Genomic DNA, 19,475 nt, shown 5'->3' on the forward strand with positions numbered 1-19,475 from the left:
TGCCATAAGTCAGAGGGCTATTGAGTTCTGCACTTGGAAAGTCAGATTTTAGTGTGGAAACAGACAGTGTGGAAACCATCTTTGCAAAGATCGCCCAAAGCAAACAACACTAAAATCAGTAGATATGAGATCCTCAAAACAAATTAGCACGTACTGTATGTCTTATTGAAATGGCCACCCTGCAAGGATCCTCTTCGTCCATGTGAATTACAAAGTGCAGTTTGTTAATTCTGAAAGCTCCTCAAGAACCAACAATCTGGAGACTTGTTGGATGTAATTACGAATAATCAGCTGAAACCTTGCTTTATTCTCAGGAAGAACCTTTTGTGATGGTGGCTGAAAATATTCTCGGGCAACCCAAGCGTTACAAAGGCTTTTCCATTGACGTCCTGGATGCACTTTCGAAGAATTTGGGCTTCAAGTATGAGATCTATCAATCTCCAGATGGCAAATATGGACAACAGCTCTATAACAGCTCCTGGAATGGCATGATAGGAGAACTTATTAACAAGGTACATCTCACAGGAACAGTGGAATCAATGAGAAACCATCTCTAATTGAAGCTTCTATGTAGATCAATATTCACCCTCATGCTTCTTATCTAAATTATCTACCCCTTATGTCAGTTTTTTTAAAAATGCTTATACCTTGCTTTTCTTCTCAATGGGAGACTCAAAGCGGCTTACAATTTTGGATTTTATTTTACTGCAACCCAGAAACCAAAATTGGGAGTTCTGTTTTTGTAAAAAAAATAAAAACCCAAATGGTAGAAATGAGGAAAATGTCACAGGTAGACTGTTTAGTGGCAAGCTCTAAGTTAATACATTGTGTCAAACGGTTGTGAGTTCAAACCTCACAATTCTGAGGTGTGTTGCATGTAGCATAGAATGTAATCCTGAGTAGCCTACCTAGTAAAATATTTTTTCTGCTTTAGCCGTCCTACTAAAAGCCACTCTGCCTTAATTTTCAAGTACACTAGACATCTTTCATGTACTTTTTAATGTAGATTTTATTTATTCAGAAAAGGAAAAGATATTCCAAGAAAAGAGAGAGGTGCTACATATTTCATTTACAGAGCTATGACTATCAAGCTGATATGCCGCAGTATACCTTAGCTTAGAAGGTTTTCAAAAATACTTATTTTTTCCCCTTGAGTTCGTACTTCCACCATTTACATATAGCACATATAAATGAGTTAATTCTTTCCATTCTGCTTTCTCTATATTCTAATAGAGCACTCCATTTTCTATTAAAATCTGATATTGATCTGTTTTGCATCAAATATGCATGTACGTTTTGCCAGGGCAACCTATTCCATTGTTTTATTTGATCATTCTGTAAGTATACTAGACATCTTTCATGTACTTTTTAAAAATCAGTAATTTTTTACACTGTTTTGTAATTATTAGGGGACTGCGTTTCCTAAGATGAAGTCGAAGTTTTTTGCCTTGGAAAAAAAAAGGGAGGGGGGGGCTATCAAAATCCAGAAAACAGGAAACAAATACCAAAGGATTTGTATTGCGTATGATTTTCTTTCGCCTTCAGGATTAAGTGAAGGTTGCTAAAGGGGTGCAGAACAGATTTCATTGCTGAATCCTCAAGAGTACAGATGCCAGAATGTATCTGGCAGGAAATATCACTTCATTTCAGACGGGGTATGAGGGCTGTCATAACAATCCAATGAAATCCTAAGCATTCATATTCCGCAGGATGGTCATTTCTGAATAGTTTGCTCTCCCACACTCTGCTTAGAAGCTTCTTATCTAGTGTTTCTGCTGTGAGAAGGTTTAGGATGCAAATGAGAGCAAGACACAAATTGAGGAAACAGTTATCACAATAATGTGCTAATGGGATATTCTCAATCTCTTCTCACCATTTCAAAGTACTCCAATACCCAGGCCTGCATACCTCTTTTTGATGTGTTTCCTGTTGTTGTGCTGAAACGCTGTCTCTCCCACAAATAAAAAAAAAGACTCTTCTCTGAGCAACTGGGATCTAGCAAGAGTGTCCCTGTTTATTGCCTTTTCATTTACTGTTAAGCACTAAAAGGGTAGGAAGTTCACAAGTGACTTCAGGAAAACAGCCCTTCCACTGTCCCCTTTCAAATACTTTGCTTGCAAGCTTTTCTAAAATCAAAACTTTTCTAAAACCATATCTGTCAGTGTTGGGGAGAATGGTTGCCAGCTATGGGTTGAGAAAGACCTGGAGACTTTGGGGGTGGAGCCAGGAGTGGGTGTGATTTGGGGCAGGGAGGGACCTCGGTGTTGTATAATGCTATGGAGTCTACCCTCCAAGGCAGCCATTTTCTCCAGGAGAACTGATCTCTTTAGTCTAAAGATGACCTATAGTTCCGGGGGGATCTCCAGGTCCTTCTCAGGGACTGGCATTCTTAGAGTAGGTAGATAAAGCAAATCCAACACCCTGTTGTTAATAATCAGCATAAGCCTTCTTTTATCGTTACATTTTGGGCAGACACGTAAGTGTATCCTTTTGATTCACACCGTTGTGTGACTAGATCAAGAATATTTTTCAACTTCAGTATGTATGATTACTTGAAGACATGTTGACACGTGCCAAAGCTTAAAAATGTATGTTGTCCTGTTTGTGCAAAATGTCAGCCACACCTTTTGGGAGCATTGCCAGCAGCCAACTGTCTCATTATGTGAGGTTGGAGGGGCTGTGGGGAGGATTTCCAGTAGCACACTGTACCATTTGATGAGGTTGAAGCACCAAGACTGTAATGAACTTACGGGGCTAAAACTGAATTGTATGATATAATAGAGAGAGAGAGAATTTTTTTTTGTAAGAAGCAGCACAACATGCAAATACACACGTCACTGAGTGAAGTTTCAAAAGCGGTTTTAATACAGATGTTTTGATACATCCAGGTCTTTGGGCCCTTTGGATCCCTGGCCTTGATGTGTACTAATTTCTTTGAATGCAAAATTATCCTATTATTATAGCTAATCAACACATGCTGCAAAATCATGTGCTGTGGGAAGCAACATTATTCACCTTATGTACCACTGTTTTCATTCTTCAGTCCTTGGCTTCATTAGTATGGCCTTTCTTCTTGCTTAGTAAAATTATGTGGGTTTATTTTCCCTTTTCTGGATTGCAAGTGATTGATTTTTAGGCATACAGCCTCTTTAAATCCTTCTACCCTATTAGTACCATGCTAGACTAGCTGCATTAACTTGCTAATTTTTCTGTGTAAGTGGAATTATTTTTTAAAGGCCTGGAACAGGGGTAGTCAAACTTCGGCCCTCCGGATGTCCATGGACTACAGTTCCCATGAGCCCCTGCTAGCATTCACTGGCAGGGGTTCATGGGAATTGTAGTCCATGGACATCTGGAGGGCCGCAGTTTGACTACCCCTGGCCTAGAGCATTCACACATATACTACCGGACCTGTAGCCAGTCTTCAGCGGTCCAATTCAGGAAAACCTTGAATAATTCTGCTGTACTAATAGCTCATCTATGTGCTGATCCCTCTTGTATCAAGTGAGAAGGAAAAGGAAAGGAAAGAATTACTTCCAATATTGGTGCAGCATTTTCAACCAGCCAGCAGAATCTACACTATGATAATCCCTTTTGGTATAGCTTTGCCAGCTGCCTTTGTACAGTCTTTCTCTCACTACAACCTTCACTGTTTGGCCTCTCCTTGCTTAGCCTTCTGGTGGGGCCTAGAGATCTCCTGGAATTATAACTAATCTCCAGACTACAGAAATTAATTCTCCGGGAGAGAATGACTGGTTTGCACGGTAGATTCTATGGTATTCCAGAAACACCCAAATGTCCCCCATTTGGAGGGAATAGTGAGACAACCTTGAAACACATAAGATGTGTTCTAGCATAGGCCAGCAACCCATGTCTATCCCGGCCTTCCTTGACTGTCAGAAATCTTCCAAAGGAATCCAGAGTCCCATTAGACAAGAACCGTATTTTGACTGCTGTTTCTAATCCATTTACAGAGAGCCGATTTGGCCATCTCCGCCATTACCATCACGCCCGAACGGGAGAGCGTCGTAGACTTCAGCAAGCGCTACATGGATTATTCCGTCGGAATCCTAATCAAGAAGCCGGAAGAGAAGATCAACATCTTTTCCCTCTTCGCCCCCTTTGATTTTGCCGTGTGGGCTTGCATAGCGGCTGCCATCCCGGTCGTCGGCGTCCTGATCTTCGTCCTGAACCGAATCCAGGCAGTGAGAGCCCAGAACTCTTCCCAGCCGGGGGCCTCCCCTTCCTCGACCCTTCACAGCGCCATTTGGATAGTATACGGGGCCTTCGTTCAGCAAGGTACAGGCTCACCTGTTTGCTAACTGACTGAAAGGGTGCTGATGGCCGTTCACGACTTTTCAATCTCGGAACAAAAGGCTAAGCCATGTATTAACCTCTGGCGAATAACGGCTTGAAGGGTACATTACAGAGTGTGTTTTGCTGCTAAAAATACACTTGAGGATACACAGAACACCAGTTCCCAACTCATAAAAACACGTCCTTGTTTCGGCACACCCTGATGCCTGTCAAGGTGTCCCAGCTTGATTTATTTTGCGTTTCTCTCTCCCCCCCCCCCCAAGTTAAAAAGAAAGGCTACACGTTGATGCACGAAGTAGTTATTTCCAAAGTGCATTTCTCTTTCTTTAACCCAAGAATAGCTTGATTATGCAAAATGATATAGATGTGAACCATACCAACGACCTAAAAGAAATTCCAATGAATTTGCAAATACCCATATAAAAATGTATGAATGTTTGAAGGTCAGTGTATGCCATTTATATATGGGTAGCACTTTGATGGCTGGAGTCAGTATGTTGTACAAGGGCAAGCTATAAAAATCAAGTTATTATTTATTTATCTTATTTGTTTCATGATTTAGATCCCCTCGACCCCAGTTTCCCCATCTCAGGGCAGTTTACGTAGTATAAAACTCAATACAATGGTTCATCAATTAAACCAGATTAAAAGTTGTATAAAACTGCACTTTAACACTGCTGCAGCAAACCTGAATTTCTGAGATCAGTTATAGCCTGTTAGAAGGGGGGAGGGAGAAAAGAGGGCAGAGTGGGCAGGAGGGAGGACCGGGAAGAAGAAGATAAAGATCAGTAAGGGCTGGTGATGTTTACGATTTATAGCCTATGGTATCCTAGGAATTGCTGCTAGTCAGTAGGCAAGGTGAAAATATTCTAAACTGACTTGGACTAGGGAGACTATTCACAAATCAGGCCATGAAGTTCACAAGTGAATCTTCGAGAAACCAATTTCTCTCATCAATTGATTGCAGGGTTGTTGTGAAGGGTCAAATGAGATCACTCTCTCCCTATAAACCAATTTGAGCTCTCAGAAAGGAGGTGGAACATAAATACAGTAACTGGATGAAGGAGACCATTGCTAATTGTTTCTGACTAAGGCAGATGAGATCCAAAAGTGTTTAATGTTAGCTGGATTGTGCCCAAAGAGTTGCTCAGACACGATTCCATTATCCCCCCCCCCCGAAACATACTTTGAAGAAGGTCCTTGTTCATTACTGAGTAAATAATTTTCCTTCCCATTTTTCACTAATTGCTGTCTTGGAATGCAACTTGCAAGGTTGTTAAGCTTCCCCCCTCCCTCTCCCCTGAGAAAGCAGCAAGATGCAAAACTTTTAATGGGAAGCGTTGCCTATTATGTCATTGAGATGGTCGTCTGTTGGGTTTCATAAATATAAAACACAAAGTAATTTATGTTGAGCAGCAGCTGGCAGCATAATCGAAGATCCATTGTTTAGCCCTGGTGATTGTAAGTTACAGGACAAGCACAATTGAATTGGCGTCACCCTAAAAAAACAAATAATAATTAAAAAAAACTCCTAAAGATTTCAAAACACAGAATAAAAAAGTAAATGGCAGCTAATTAATGCCACAGTCTCTATTGCTTGTAAATTGTTTTACACTGCTAATTAATTACACTTAATGACACTACTTTGTTTTTCTGTGATTTATTTTGACAAGGTTTGCGTAGTTTTCTACAGCCATTATGGAGATTCAAATTACTTACTGAATCACACCATACTTTTAGGCTTCATGTGCTGCTGCCTTTCAGTAAAGGTGAATTATTATGGTTACCCCTCCCGAAAAAGATGGAAATGAGTTTTATTAGCTGCAGGTTCATGGAGTTGCTGCTAAAGTTTTTTTTTTCTTCTTCTTCTAAAATTAGAAAATGACATGGTTGCTTCTCATCGTTTTTAGACTTTCATGAGACATCCAAAAGAATTTCAGTACAACTACAGGAAACTTTTTGGCAAACTTTGCACATCACTTAATCTCTTCTAAAATGAAAGTTGAAGCAACTCTGGAGGTTCTTCCTCAGGTTAAACTGCTGAAGAGTTTTGACTGAAACTCAAAGGCTTACCTGGGTAGAGTCTGCACTGTCTTCCTCCCCCCCCATTGAAAAAGGAAAGTGTTCTGCATGTGGTTAGGGTAGTTCAGAAGTGGGGCGGGGAGCCAAACCTCTTTCTTTCTTTTCTTGAAGGGGGGAGGAGCCAAGCAGGGAGCCTCTTTCTTTTCTTGGAGGGGGGGGAGAGGATCGAAGAAGGCAGAAGAGGGAGAACAAAATCCAAGACCAACAGAAGTTGAGAGAAATTGGGGGCTTCTCGTTTAAGGCAAGCTGGTCACATGATCAGCTTTGGCCAATCAGGGGTTCTCTACCACTGAGCAAAGTAGGGTCACTCCGGATCAATCCTTGTTGCAGAAGGAAAATTTAAATTGCCCAAAAGCAAAAGGGAAATCGCATTCTGTGTAGACAGCAGGGATTGAATCGACCTGGGATTGGAATAAAAGATCCGTGCAGTTTACACCCTAGGGTGTAGTGACCAGGGCACCAGCCCTGAGCACCACTTGATGAAGAGTGCTAATGCTTGCGTGCTTCCTCCGCACCCTGCTCCCCAGGGCCACCTTTACATTAACTGCTGACTTACTATCCTCTTGCTTCTTCTTCTCTGGGTTTCCTGTTGAGAGTCCTTGAGCCCTGCTAGGTAGTGGCCCAGCCAGGAATGAGCTGTGAGTGGCTGCAGGAAAAGTCATGGGATGGGAGGGTTCTTCCCTCTCTCCTGACCACCCAGTTTGCTGTTGCTACAGGGTCACTGGGTGACCCTTGTGCCACTGGGTCCCACTGAATGATTCTATTCAAGAGCCACACATAGCTAGAGGCAGGATTTTCTTTTGTACCACTCTTATTGTTGTTACAGCAGTGGACCCACTGGATCCCTCCCTCCTAGCAAATAACTTGCCAGGCAGGACACATAAGGAGGGAAGAGTGTCCAGGGGAGGGGGAAGAATATTGCCACAGCTAGCTCTTGAGGATGGGGAGGATGCTGATCAAGGTCAGAGACTGGTGGGGATCGCTCACAGCTGCTGCAATCCTCCCTGGGCCTCCCTCTTTTCACCTTTCTGGAGAAGATTTTTTTTTAATTAGCAGTAAAAGTGGGCGGGGGGCAGAAGGAAACTGCCAGTCCCCCCTCCACCCCAGATAGCCTCCTAGAAGCCTTTACAATGGCTTGCTAGAGGGGAAGGACGCAAGGTTCTTTGAGTACTACCACTAAGGAAGCATGGGTGGCTTTGTCAGATCCCCCCTCCACACACAGACACTGGAAGCTTGCTTGGCATGGCTGGCTGCCCACTGCAGCTCTACACCTACTGGGGTGCTGGACTCAGAAGGTAGGCAAGGCAAGAGTCAGGTGGGTCAGCTGGCCGGGAGGGTAATGGCACAAGGCTGCAGAGCTCACCTGGGCATGCCCCCACCATGAAATCCTCAAGTCCCACCCTGACTACTGCCTCCATGTCACATGTCCCACGCACTTGCCTGCCCTGGGCACCAAATAGTCTAGTTACATCACATGGGACAACAGATGAGTTTCTATAATATTTGTCAAATTTATAAGAAGGACTTTGCACATATTTCAGTGAAAACTATATTTCGGTGGTTACTACACAAATGGAATGCCCTGATTTTGTAGTTGTCATCAAACCATGGGTTGGACTTTTCATAGTTTTATGGGGAAAACAGACAGCTGAGTCCTTTTTAAGTGCACTGAAGTTAATCATTTTGCAAGAAAGTTCAGGGCAAATGGTTCCTCCTATGAAATCCATAATCATTACAGATTCTAAGTAATTAATTTAATGGGAAATCCCAAATGAAATCTTTCCTCCCTTGAAAAAGCAGCATATCAGGGAAAGACTTTCAATCTATTACTGCCACAGTTTTCCACATGCAAGAGATTTGGATCTTTTGTTTGTTGCCTAACAAAATATCCAGTTATGCAAGTATCTCACCTGCAGTCAGAAATGGCAGCAATCCTCTCTCTATCCAGAGGCCTGCCTGCATGTGGAGATTGGCTCTGTAGAAATGTGGAATGTTTGTGGGAGTTTGTAATTTGTACAGGTGGGAGTTTGTAATTTCCCCCCTGTTAATATCCACTTGTCAGTGTCATGCCCCTACTTCAAAAGCATCCCCCCTAATGATAAGCCTCCTTCAGTCAAGAAAGGAGAGGCATCATGATGCAAGGAGATGACGAGGAGAAGACAGAGTCATGGCAAAGAAGCATTGACCTTTCTTAAGGGCCAGTTAACAAGAGGCTTGTTAAGAGCTCATTTCCTGTGCCTACTTTTCAGGTGGTGAATCTACGGTCAATTCCATGGCGATGCGTATAGTGATGGGAAGCTGGTGGCTCTTCACCCTTATTGTATGTTCATCCTACACAGCTAACCTGGCAGCCTTTCTCACAGTAAACAGGATGGACAATCCAATAAGGTAAGAGTGTTTTCCTTCCCACATCAAATCCTCAACTTAAACTCACTTTCACCCTGAACAATTTCACTGAGTGGTTTGGAGACTGAACTGGGGGATGGAGAGCAGTGAACTAACAAAGGAGAAGGGGAAGAAGAACTTAACTCAAAATGTACTGACAACGTTTCAAGGATCAAGTTACCTCAGATGAAATCTTATCAAAATATATATTTATTATATGGTGTATGGAGTGGTGAGAATTAAAAATGAAAGGTCTGAATATCAGACTACACAGGACATCAAAATGAGTTTCTCTAAGATGTAGTAATTTCACATGAAAATTAGATAATGAATATGCCCAATTGATGACAGTATCCAGTGACCAACAAGATCATATATGTTGCAATCTAAATGGCCTTCATCAGTGGTCCATAATATATACTATTTTTTAAAAAAACAACAGAAGTGAATGTATAATTCCAGACCAAGAGTCGCTTTCTTCTATGTTGTGTAGCTGTTTATTATAACCAGAGACTGAAGATGAATAAACAGATAGAAATTTCCAAGCTGGCGATGGCAAAAAGCTTTATTCAGAACGAGTTCCTAGGTATAAAACCTCGTTTTCATATTTTACTTCCTCAGTAAACTTATTTCTTTATTGTTTTTTTTCCCAGGGGTACAAACAAAGTCTTAAACCTATGGCTTAAAATATAAAGTATAAGATATATAAAATATAAGAATTAGGTAGTGGGTACCTATGGCTTAAAATATAAAGTATAAAGTATATAAAATATAAGAATTGGACATTTCTTTCTGTTTATTTATAGAAAGTTTATTATAAAACAGATCATAGACCTCTTCTCATGGTAACTGCACACACAACACAAAATCTTCAAGGATATAACAATCTGGTATAAAATGTTCAGTGATTCTGGATGTGTGAATCATCTGTCACAAATTGCAGTAAGATGGTCTGTTTGGTCATTAGCTGGAGAACATCCCTGGAGAAGGTTAGGATCCAACATACACTGGCTCATTAAAGATAGCTATATATATATATCTATAAATAAATAAATAAATAAATATATATATTTGGAAAGAACTGGTTTCCCCAAAGAGCGTTTTTTGATGTCACAAATGGCAAAAGTGGTTGGCACTGCTAAACAGGAAGACAGGTGGATATCATAGGTCAAAGTGATAAATTGCACCACCTTATAATAAACTTGATAGCTTCATCCTTAGAAGTACATTTTAGCCTTTTTACCTTTCTCTCTGCCAATGATTAAAATCTCTAGCCATTCATCTTGAGGTGTGATTGCATCCTGCTGTCAACAAAATTGGCCCGAGCCAGCTTCCAGCTGATTCGTTATAGTCAGTGATAATGTCCAAAGGAGACAGCAAGACAATTTCATTTGAAGACACCACCTTGAAGAGCTTTAAAAGAAAATGTTGTTTTCGTTCCATTTTACTGAAAAAATTAATTGAAGCTTCAGTCTCTTCTGAGGTAAAGAACCTCTGAGTAGGCCAGTCCTTTCCTTTTTGCTTGAGCGGAATGCTTCCTTTCAAAAGAGACAAAAAAAATCTCCCACTTCTCGCAGGATAATATATACAGGGATGCCTCTATAGTCTGCATTTGCATTTTTTCCAGCTGCTCTTACTTTTTTTCAGATGTGGTCCCCAACCTTTTTATCACCGGAGACCACTCAACGCCGGGGACCACTCACCGGGGACCACAGTAAAAATGCCTTTTACTGAGGCCCGGTGTGTGGGGGGGTAGTTTACTCCTCTACTCTCAACCACTGCCCTAACGCTCTCTGATCGCTATGGTAATGTTTAAACATCCCTTCAAAATAAGATACAGACACGCCACAACAATGAACATAAGGAACATTTTATTTTCATGGAAATTTTAACTCATGACAATGACAAATCAATGGGAACCCTGAGCTTGTTTCTCTGCAACGAGATAGTCCCATTTGGGAGTGATGGGAGATAATGACACCCGAAGTGTGTTGTAAAGGGCCGGGGGGAATGAAGTAGAGGGCCGGGGGGGGGGGGAGAAAGCGTCCTTCGGGGCCCACCTCCAATTAGTCGAAGGACCACATGTGGTCTGCAGCCCACAGGTTGGGGATCACTGTTGTAGCATACTACTTCTCTCTATTCTTATCCCAACATTGTGAATGCCACGAGCCAGGAGTGGTTGAAGGATTTGCGGGGCCCCTAACAGAGTGAAATTGTGACAGGAGCAGCCCAGACTAGGGGTGAATGGTTATTCCAAGGGGAAAGGGGGGAGGAGAGAGGTCATACCCTGATCCATGGGGGAGAAGACACCATGTAAGTCCCCTGGAAGCTCAGGGTCTATAGCATGTGCTACATGGATAAAACAGCCCTGCCATGAGCTGACAGCCAGCTTACCGTGTGTTTAAGGGTTTTCATGGGTTTTCCCCCTGCCATTCTTTCTTCTGTGTGGTAAAGAGTGATGTGCTTAAGAAATGGCTAGGATTCCCCACATGAACAGTCTTCTGTATGAGTAATATATGACTATCTATTTTGAGTGACCCCTTGAGCTGTAGAGGTTTACCGATTTCACAACACCAACAGCTGTCTGAGATAGCTTGTTTCTTTTGTGTGTGTGTGTGTGTGTGTGTGTGTGTGTGTGTGTGTGTACGTATAAAAATGTATTGATGTTTTCAAGGGTTATTTTTTCCCTTGCAGAGAATCTGTTTCTTGATAATAACTTTATACATTTTGTTTATTTAAAATATTTATTGGTCACTTCAGCATAAACAGACGTGTCAGGCTGTTCACAGTGCTTAAAACAAACTCTGCAACACTGTAACTTGAGAGGTTAAAGTGAAAAAAATCAATAGAAATGGTGTTAAAAATGTAAAGTATAATAACCATCAGTAAAAGTAATTGTATCACTGAACACTACACTACAAGAATCTCTCAAATAATGCTGCTTTTATATTTTGATGAAGAATTGGCTGGAAAGTTGGGAATGCCATTAATTTTGATTTTAATCTATAAAACCAATCCCTTTGGAGAACGTTCTTCCTCATTTCTTTAAAATTGCGGAGGGCGTGAATGTTTGCGGACAACATGCACACAATGGAACTATCATTAAAATAAAGAAAAATCCATTTGAGTAAACAGCTCACAAAGAATGCTTGTGGATCATTTAAATGATACACAAAAGGAATTTGTTTTAACTTGGCGTCCGACTGTCAAAAGCTGTCAGTAAAACAAGGGGTGGGGGTTGGTAACAAAATGGTGCCACAGCGCACAAAGGGACGGGTTGAACAAAAATCTTTGCATGCCTCTACAGAACAAAATAGGTAGGGAGAGCAGGAGAGCTCCAAAACAACCAGAACTTTCAGTGCTTTTAGCACACGTTTAAGAAGCAAGCAAACTTCTCTGCTATTACTCAGAAGACAAGCTGGTCTTCTATCAATGTCTCATGGCTGATATTCTTGCCTTTCTAATTAACTCCTGGGTTTTGCACTCCCATCTTGTTCTTAGCAATGATTCCCATTAAGTAGCACCCTGGACTGAGAGAGTTCCCCAATTCAGATTGCCTTCGGTTAGCCACGCGTTCTTGGTTTCAAACCCTCAGGTGCAATATGTGGGAAACAAAGAACCCATTTTATACAGTTGTAACAAGTACCAAGGTAATGTTTGCGAGGCACCTTAAACACTAAAGTCTGACACGAGCACTAAATGTTATTTTGAAGTCTTTCATGCACTTTCCTGGCCCTGCATTTTAAAATATTGGTTCAGACCTTTTCATTTGGATGCTGAGTTGTTATAGGATTCATCCATCACCTGTCAGGGTGTTCTACTTGTGTCTCTGCTGCCGCATCTTTCTTCTATAAATTTCTAGCCCAGGTTTATTTCAGTCATATAAAAACACACAGGGTAGAGAACAACTTTCCCTCCCCATAAAACGCTGTCTATAGATGTTTTCTTAGCCTTCTGTGGAACAGCTGTTTGAATTGAATTTGCTTCTTGAAATAGTGAGGTTTGAGACTCTGTTAAGGATACCTGTCAAGCTTGCCCCCCTTCCCAAAAGGTCATTTTATTATAATTCCTTCCAGTATTAGTAAACTGATCCTTCTCCCTATGCCTTCTGTTTTGTATCCTCAAACATGGTATGTACCATATTACTATTATTATGATTATTTTAATTCATAGGCTGCCCCTCCACACAGGCAGGTTCAGGGAGGCTTACAATACTGGAAGAGGCAATCCCATTAATCAGCCTTTCTCAGCTTTTTTTGCCATTGAGAAACCCCTGAAACATTATTCAGGCTTTGAAAAATACCAGAAGTGGTGCAATTATGCAGAAAAAGTTTGGGAAGCGTAACTGTATATAGCCACCCAGGATCTCTCCCCTTCCCACTCCCTTCAGATCCATCATTGGCCATTTTGGGAGGGGGAGTCAACATGACCATATATGGTCATATAACCTGATAAATATTGAACACACACACAGATACACACACACATAATTAACTCCCACCCATTCAGGAAACCCTTCCAGCATGGTCAGAAAGCCCTAGGGTTTCATGAAAGCCTGCCATATGTTCTCAGGGCCCAGACAACACAAGGCCTTGAAGATTAATACCAACACCTTGACCTTGATGCAAAATTCCACCAGCAACCAATGCAGCTGATGAAAGGCAGGTTGAATGTAGGCTCTCCTTGGTGCCCCCATGAAGACCAGTTGCAACTTTCAGATCATAACTAAGGGTAGGGCCCACACAGAATGAGTTAGAGTAATCCAGTCTAGAGGTGACCATTGCATTGATCTCCATAGCTAGGTCTTCTGGGGCCAGGTAGGGAACTAGTAGCTTCATGGTGCAGATGGCAAAACACCCGGTGAGCTACATTTTTGATCTGAGCCTCCATAGGAAGGGAGGCATCAAAATCACCCCAAGTTCCTGCCAGAGCTCAATGGGAGTAATATGTTACTAAATTACTAGCAAGGGAGAAGCAAATACTGCAGTACGATTTTGAGGGCTTCTTTCTTTCTTTCTTTCTTTCTTTCTTTCTTTCTTTCTTTCTTTCTTTCTTTCTTTCTTTCTTTCTTTCTTTCTTTCTTTCTTTCTTTCTTTCTTCTCTCTCTCTCTCTCTCTCTCTCTCTCTCTCTCTCTTTCTTTCTTTCTTTCTCTCTCTTTTACATAGACATATAGACATAGACATAGACATAGGCATACACACACACACACAATTGCAAATGTACCATATGTGGCCATTAGTTACAGAAAATTGATCACATTCATGAGACAATCAATTGAGTATCATCTGTATTTTTGAACTATTTTACTTTGCCTCAGTGATCCTAGAAATTCCTTGAAAGACCCTAGTGATCCATCAAACCTATTTTTTTTGTTTGAATCCTGATGAAGAGAGAAAAGTAGGGCACATCACCCCTCAACCTTGCTCCGTGCAAACGACTGTTTTGTGTGAACCATGTATTCCTTCCTCCTTGCAATGGAGAACAGGTTTACCCTTCTGAATGTGAGATAATTAAAGCCTTCTTGCAGCAGTGTTACTTCTGTGTTTGAGTGATGGAGGGTTATGTGTCTGAACTTGCTCTGATGTGAATCCCCTCTCACTGCTACTTTTCTGACTTGTTGATTTTAACAGACTGCAGGGAATGGCTTCTCACACTGAAATGGGCTGGTGACATTAGAACACGAACACTTGAATCTCTTTGGATTTCTCTGCTGCCATTGATCTTGTGGAACATTTAAAGAAAATCTGAGATAATGAGGCTAGCAAACCGTTTCCTTTTTTGCCCAAACCATTGTAAAAACATGGCAGAACATCAGATGGGAAGGGGTCGAAACAAATCTGTAGCACAGCCATTTGATGACTGCATTTCAGATAGCATTTGAGCTGTTGAGAGAAAACTGGCCCTGAACGGGTTTAGAATTTTTCAGGAAAGGGTCGTGTTGCTTCTGTCGATCGCACGTGGCAGGGGGCCGTTGCGTCTGCTAGAACTGTCCATGAGGAGCCTGAATTTAATTAGCAGTGATGCAGCTTCCCTTGTTGTCTCTTGTTAGCGAGCAAAACGCAGAGAGGTGAGTGACTACATCCATATTCCAGGGTCCAAATTCGAAAGCATTCTTCAAATGATAATTAAGTACAGAGAGAGAGAGGGAGAAAGAAAGAAAACTAGGCCACACAGAAATAGGCTGGCTGTGATTCATAGAGGTTTTAAATTAAAGCCTTCTTCAAATGAGCCCTTACTTTTTCAGTCGTTATGAATATTTTAGGTGTGTCTGCTCGAGTTTGTCGGCCGATTTGTGCGCCCCCAGAGTTCTGTGTCTGTTTACATAATCGTACCCATTGTCTTGAGAGACTCAAAAGTTTATCGGTATTTGTACTTGAATAAGTGCACTTTCGTGTTTGCTTATATCAAAGGCGAATTGCCTGATCATGCACAGAGGCTATGTTCAGGATATTTGCTCTCTTTGTGAGGGGAACATTATGCAAATTGGTGCCTTGTACAACTGAGCATTCACTTGCAGTGCCCCCCTTCTAAGTGATATTGGATGCGGTGAAGGGAAGGAATAGCTGGAACAGTCTTTTGCTATTTGAAATCTGTGAAAAACAGGTACAATGTCTAGCAATTTTGGCAAATGTGTCCATAAAATTTTATGTTTCCTCACTCTAGCCTTTTTGTATCACCATTCTTCACACAGCTACAACCTGGGATCTTTTTATCACCTCACTCCACATTCCGCTGCAATCACTTCCAAACATCTGCCTCCATGGTCCCTCACGTGGTTGAGCCTGAGGCCCCTCTAGGCATTTTCACAGCCACAAAATGGCTTCCTTGTGGAATGGAACCAAACACAAATGAATGCCATGGGGGCCACAGAAAAAGGTTGTAAGTTTTTAACAAAATGTTGTGAGGTTCTAAGCCAAGCATCCTCCTACGGTAAAAGTTTTTTTTTGTTGCTGAACAGATGCTTCCTCCTGGTCTCTTCTGAAGTGCTGCCTGCTTCAATGAGGTAGAGAAAACCTAGGACTGGCTCTTTGCTCTGAGGAAGAGATGGTTTGGGAAGAAGCAAGTGGTTGCCAGAAACCATGTTGTTTGGCAAAATGGCGGGCACAGATACCATGATGGGGATTAATGTCAACATGATTGTCTCAGGGATAGACCAAAGGCAGTAGCCTAGCTGCTTGTTGGTTCTTTCAGACCTATTAAAAACCAGTGGCCTTATAGTTGGCTCAGCCCTAAAAGATACTATTTTTCAAGCTCCATGAGGTTACTCTTTCTTGATGATTGAACTAGAAGAATAGTTGTTTTTATACCCTGCTTTTGAATATTCAAAGGAATCTCAAAGTGCCTTCCCTTCCTTTCCTCACAACAGATACCCTGTGAGGTAGGTGGGGCTGAGAAAGTTCTGACAGAACTGCTCTGTGGCAACAGCTCTAACAGAACAGGACTGTTACTAGCTAAAGGTCAGTCAGCTGGCCGTATGTGAAGGAGTGGGGAATCAAACCCAGCTCTCCAGATTAGAGACTGATTAGAGACTCTTAAGACAGATTAGAGACTCTTAACCGCTACACCAAGATGGTTTACCTACATCTCATTTCTGGCGGTCTTGAAGCAGTGGCTGGACAGATATTTCTCATGGATGCTTTAGGGCCAATTGTGTATTGAGCAGGGGGTTGGACTAGATGGCCTGTAAGGCCCCCTCCCACTCTATGATTCTATGATGGGAGGAGAAAGGTGGGGCAGGAGAAGTCAGCCAAATCTGACACCATCCCACGGAACCTTAAAACTAGTTTACCAATTTATAAAGTCAGCTGGCATATGTTCCCTAGTCAGGATGGCCCACGCTTTTCATAAAAGGAGTTGTACATTGGAAATTCCTCAGAGTGCATGCTACATGTTCTGGCAATCAAATGTCTCTTTGGTATTCCTCAGTGTTCCCCTGCCTTCTGTGAATCACGTACTGTTGTCTTCCCTTTCTCCCTGAACTGGAAGCAGTGTGGAGAAAGTCTGCTTCCAAGAGTTCCCCGTAGCACTTAATACCACACCCTCTGTCAGATTCTGGTGCTCTGCTCCGAAAGGACCTTCTTTGTCATAAGATGAATGGGTCTGACAAAGAGAGAGCCCCGGTGTCCTTTGCTGTAAGCCTGTTCCGATGTCACAGCAAACTGCTGGATCCATCTAGCTCTCCTGTCGGTAAACAACCGGAGACTTCCATGGCAGCTTCCATAGAGCCAGGTCTGTGAAGCGTTCAGTGCATGGGTAAAAGCAAGAGGGAAAGAGATCTGCTATCAGCATTTCATAGCCTTTAAACTGGCAGCATTCAATGAAAGCACTTGCATGGTTGTTTCGCAACAAATGCTGTAATATATACATTGAAATACTTTTTCAGGATAACCTCCTTACCTTCCATTTACTCTGGGTGGAGCCATCATCAGTCCCAGGTGCTTCTAGTTCCTGAGGATTGCTTGTCTCCTCCCCCCCCCCCATTCCTGGCCACCATATTGTTTTTGAGCTTGGTTTTATACATGAGGCCACAACAATGACGGGCTGTCGTAAAGTTGGCACTGCTGGAGATCCAAAGGGATGGCCAGTTGCCCAGTGAAATATTGTCAAATGACAAGGCTTCAAAGCAGGTTTTTTAATACTGCAAGAAAGACTGGCGCTAGTTACAAAAATGACCATTTTCTATTAAATATCTAAGTCCTAGTCCCACCCAAAATCTTTGCAGATTTCTATAGCCTTTCTCATCTTTTTTACCATTGGAAAATTTCTTCAGGCTTTGAGGAACACTGGAAATTACCTCGGCAGGCCATGCCTGACTGTCACCCCCCCAAAGTCACATGTCACCAGAAGTAACATCACTCAGGCGGTGCCACTAGATGTGACATCACACTCTGTTGTTCCCCGCCATGCCAGTAACAGCCCTGTGGCCTACCCTGCTGGGTTGGGAACAAGGCTGTGCCAAGTAAATGCTTCTCCATCATCTCCTGCCACCACCCACAATGCAGTTAAGTTAAAACAAAGTACTTATCTCTCCCGACTAATTAATTAACTCTTATCCCATCGGCAAAACCCTTCTTGGGCCATCAAGAAACCCCAGGGTATCATGAAACCCCTGTTGAGAAAGTCTGGAATGCCATCATATGGAAATGTTATTCTCCCCACCACCTAACCTATTGCATTAGACTACATGACAGTCTAGGTTCCAGAGGGTTTGTGACTGCTTGTGGGTTGCACTTCATATTTTCTTTAAGCCCCGGTTCGTATTCAGGTAAACTTGTAGTTCTAAAGCAAGGCCACTCAAATATGTAGAGCAGAAGCTGCCTAGTCTTAGGGGCTTTCCGCACCGGGATCCTTGTAGCAAATTGTTTGCTGAACGAAAAATTGCCATTTAAAATAGTGGAATTTGTCATTATGCATACCTGCCTTTGTAGTGGAATCCAGTTGCGTTTTATATTGTTTCCCACAGGCTTCCGGTCTCGGCAAAAATCGCTAGAAAGGAAGCGCTATTGCCAAGCTCGTCCCGCCTCTGGCTGTCAAGCAGCCAATGGGCGGCCGTTAGCATGCTCCCAAACAGCCCCTTTCCCTTTAAGAAGGTTTTTTTTTTTAAACACACCCATTGCAACGAATCTGTGTTGATTCGTTGCAACGGAGAGACCCATCCAGCTTGCAGGTGTGTTTGAGCTGCCGTTTCATCGTTGCCACACTCCTCCCGAGTGGAAAAAAAAATCCCCCCCCCTCACGGGCGCGATTTTCAGCCAAAAACAGTGTGAAAAATAAAGGGAAAATACATCAGCAAATGGGCTTCTCTGTTGTTTGTGCTTAGTGACTAAACAGCTCTGGGGAGGGACTGAAGCCGGGGAAGCCTCTAAACGGAGGCTCGCCGGTGCGTTGATCCCCGCTCGCTCGGAGAAAAAAAAATGGCGATCGCTTCGCCGGAAGATCAGAAGAGAGAGCCAGGGGGAGGGACTTCGTAGAAACCACAACAATGGTAACGCACAGAACTTTCCCGCTAGTGTTGCAAATTGGTTGCAGGAGTGTATCGCTTTCCGGAGGGTGAATCCACTTTTGAGGATTTCCCCGAAAGCGCTACAACGAAGCACTTTTTGCGGATCGGTTTCAGGTGTGTGGCAGATTGTCAACGACGTTGTGCATAATGGCAAATCAGTAGCGTTTTCAATTGGCAACCATTGTGCGATTTTGAAGGGGTGCGGAAAGCCCCTTAAATAAGCCACCTGGTCTTAAATAAGGATGGTGGGATTCTAACTCCTCCTGACCAGAAAACAATGACACAGTAAACAGTATACTGACACAAAGGTCTTGGCCATAGAATAGTTGACCACTTTGATTGCGTTCAGAAAGCAAGAGATAAGTTTCCAAGGAGGACCTAAAGTCTGTTTTCTAGCAGAGGGGGTCATCAGACAAAATCTGACTGCTGTGTTAGAGCCAATGTACCAGTCCTAGAGTCCGTAGCAAGGAATAGCCGGGCTGTTTAGCTGGCCCTGTCAGAATCGTACTGTATCAGTGTATGGCTAATGTGTTCCAGGGGGGGGGGGGAGCATCTTGATCTTAGTTATTATTTTTTGCCTCAAATCTAAATGGCTAGGAAAATCAGTCTGAAGCAGAGCATGGCAAAAGCAAATCTGCATACAAAATCACAGCCGTCTGTTATTTTCATTCTAGACGAAAGCATGTG

General features: G+C 42.5%; 1 protein-coding gene across 12 annotated transcripts in view; it reads left to right on the forward strand.

Moving 5' to 3' along the window:
* Positions 1-19,475, forward strand: part of GRID1 (glutamate ionotropic receptor delta type subunit 1) — a 982,837-nt gene that overhangs the window by 890,195 nt on the left and 73,167 nt on the right. For all 12 annotated transcript variants that reach the window (XR_013233727.1, XM_077350620.1, XM_077350625.1 and 9 more), the window contains 3 exons: positions 315-512; positions 3,975-4,299; positions 8,649-8,787. Coding sequence is in view for 11 of the 12 variants with exons in the window: in XM_077350620.1 (XP_077206735.1) it covers positions 315-512; positions 3,975-4,299; positions 8,649-8,787 (662 nt within the window). In the remaining variant the exon portion in view is untranslated. The remainder of the gene's footprint in view (positions 1-314; positions 513-3,974; positions 4,300-8,648; positions 8,788-19,475) is intronic.

This window comes from Paroedura picta, chromosome 8 (assembly GCF_049243985.1).
Source record: "Paroedura picta isolate Pp20150507F chromosome 8, Ppicta_v3.0, whole genome shotgun sequence".
NCBI classification, from domain to species: Eukaryota; Metazoa; Chordata; class Lepidosauria; order Squamata; family Gekkonidae; genus Paroedura; species Paroedura picta.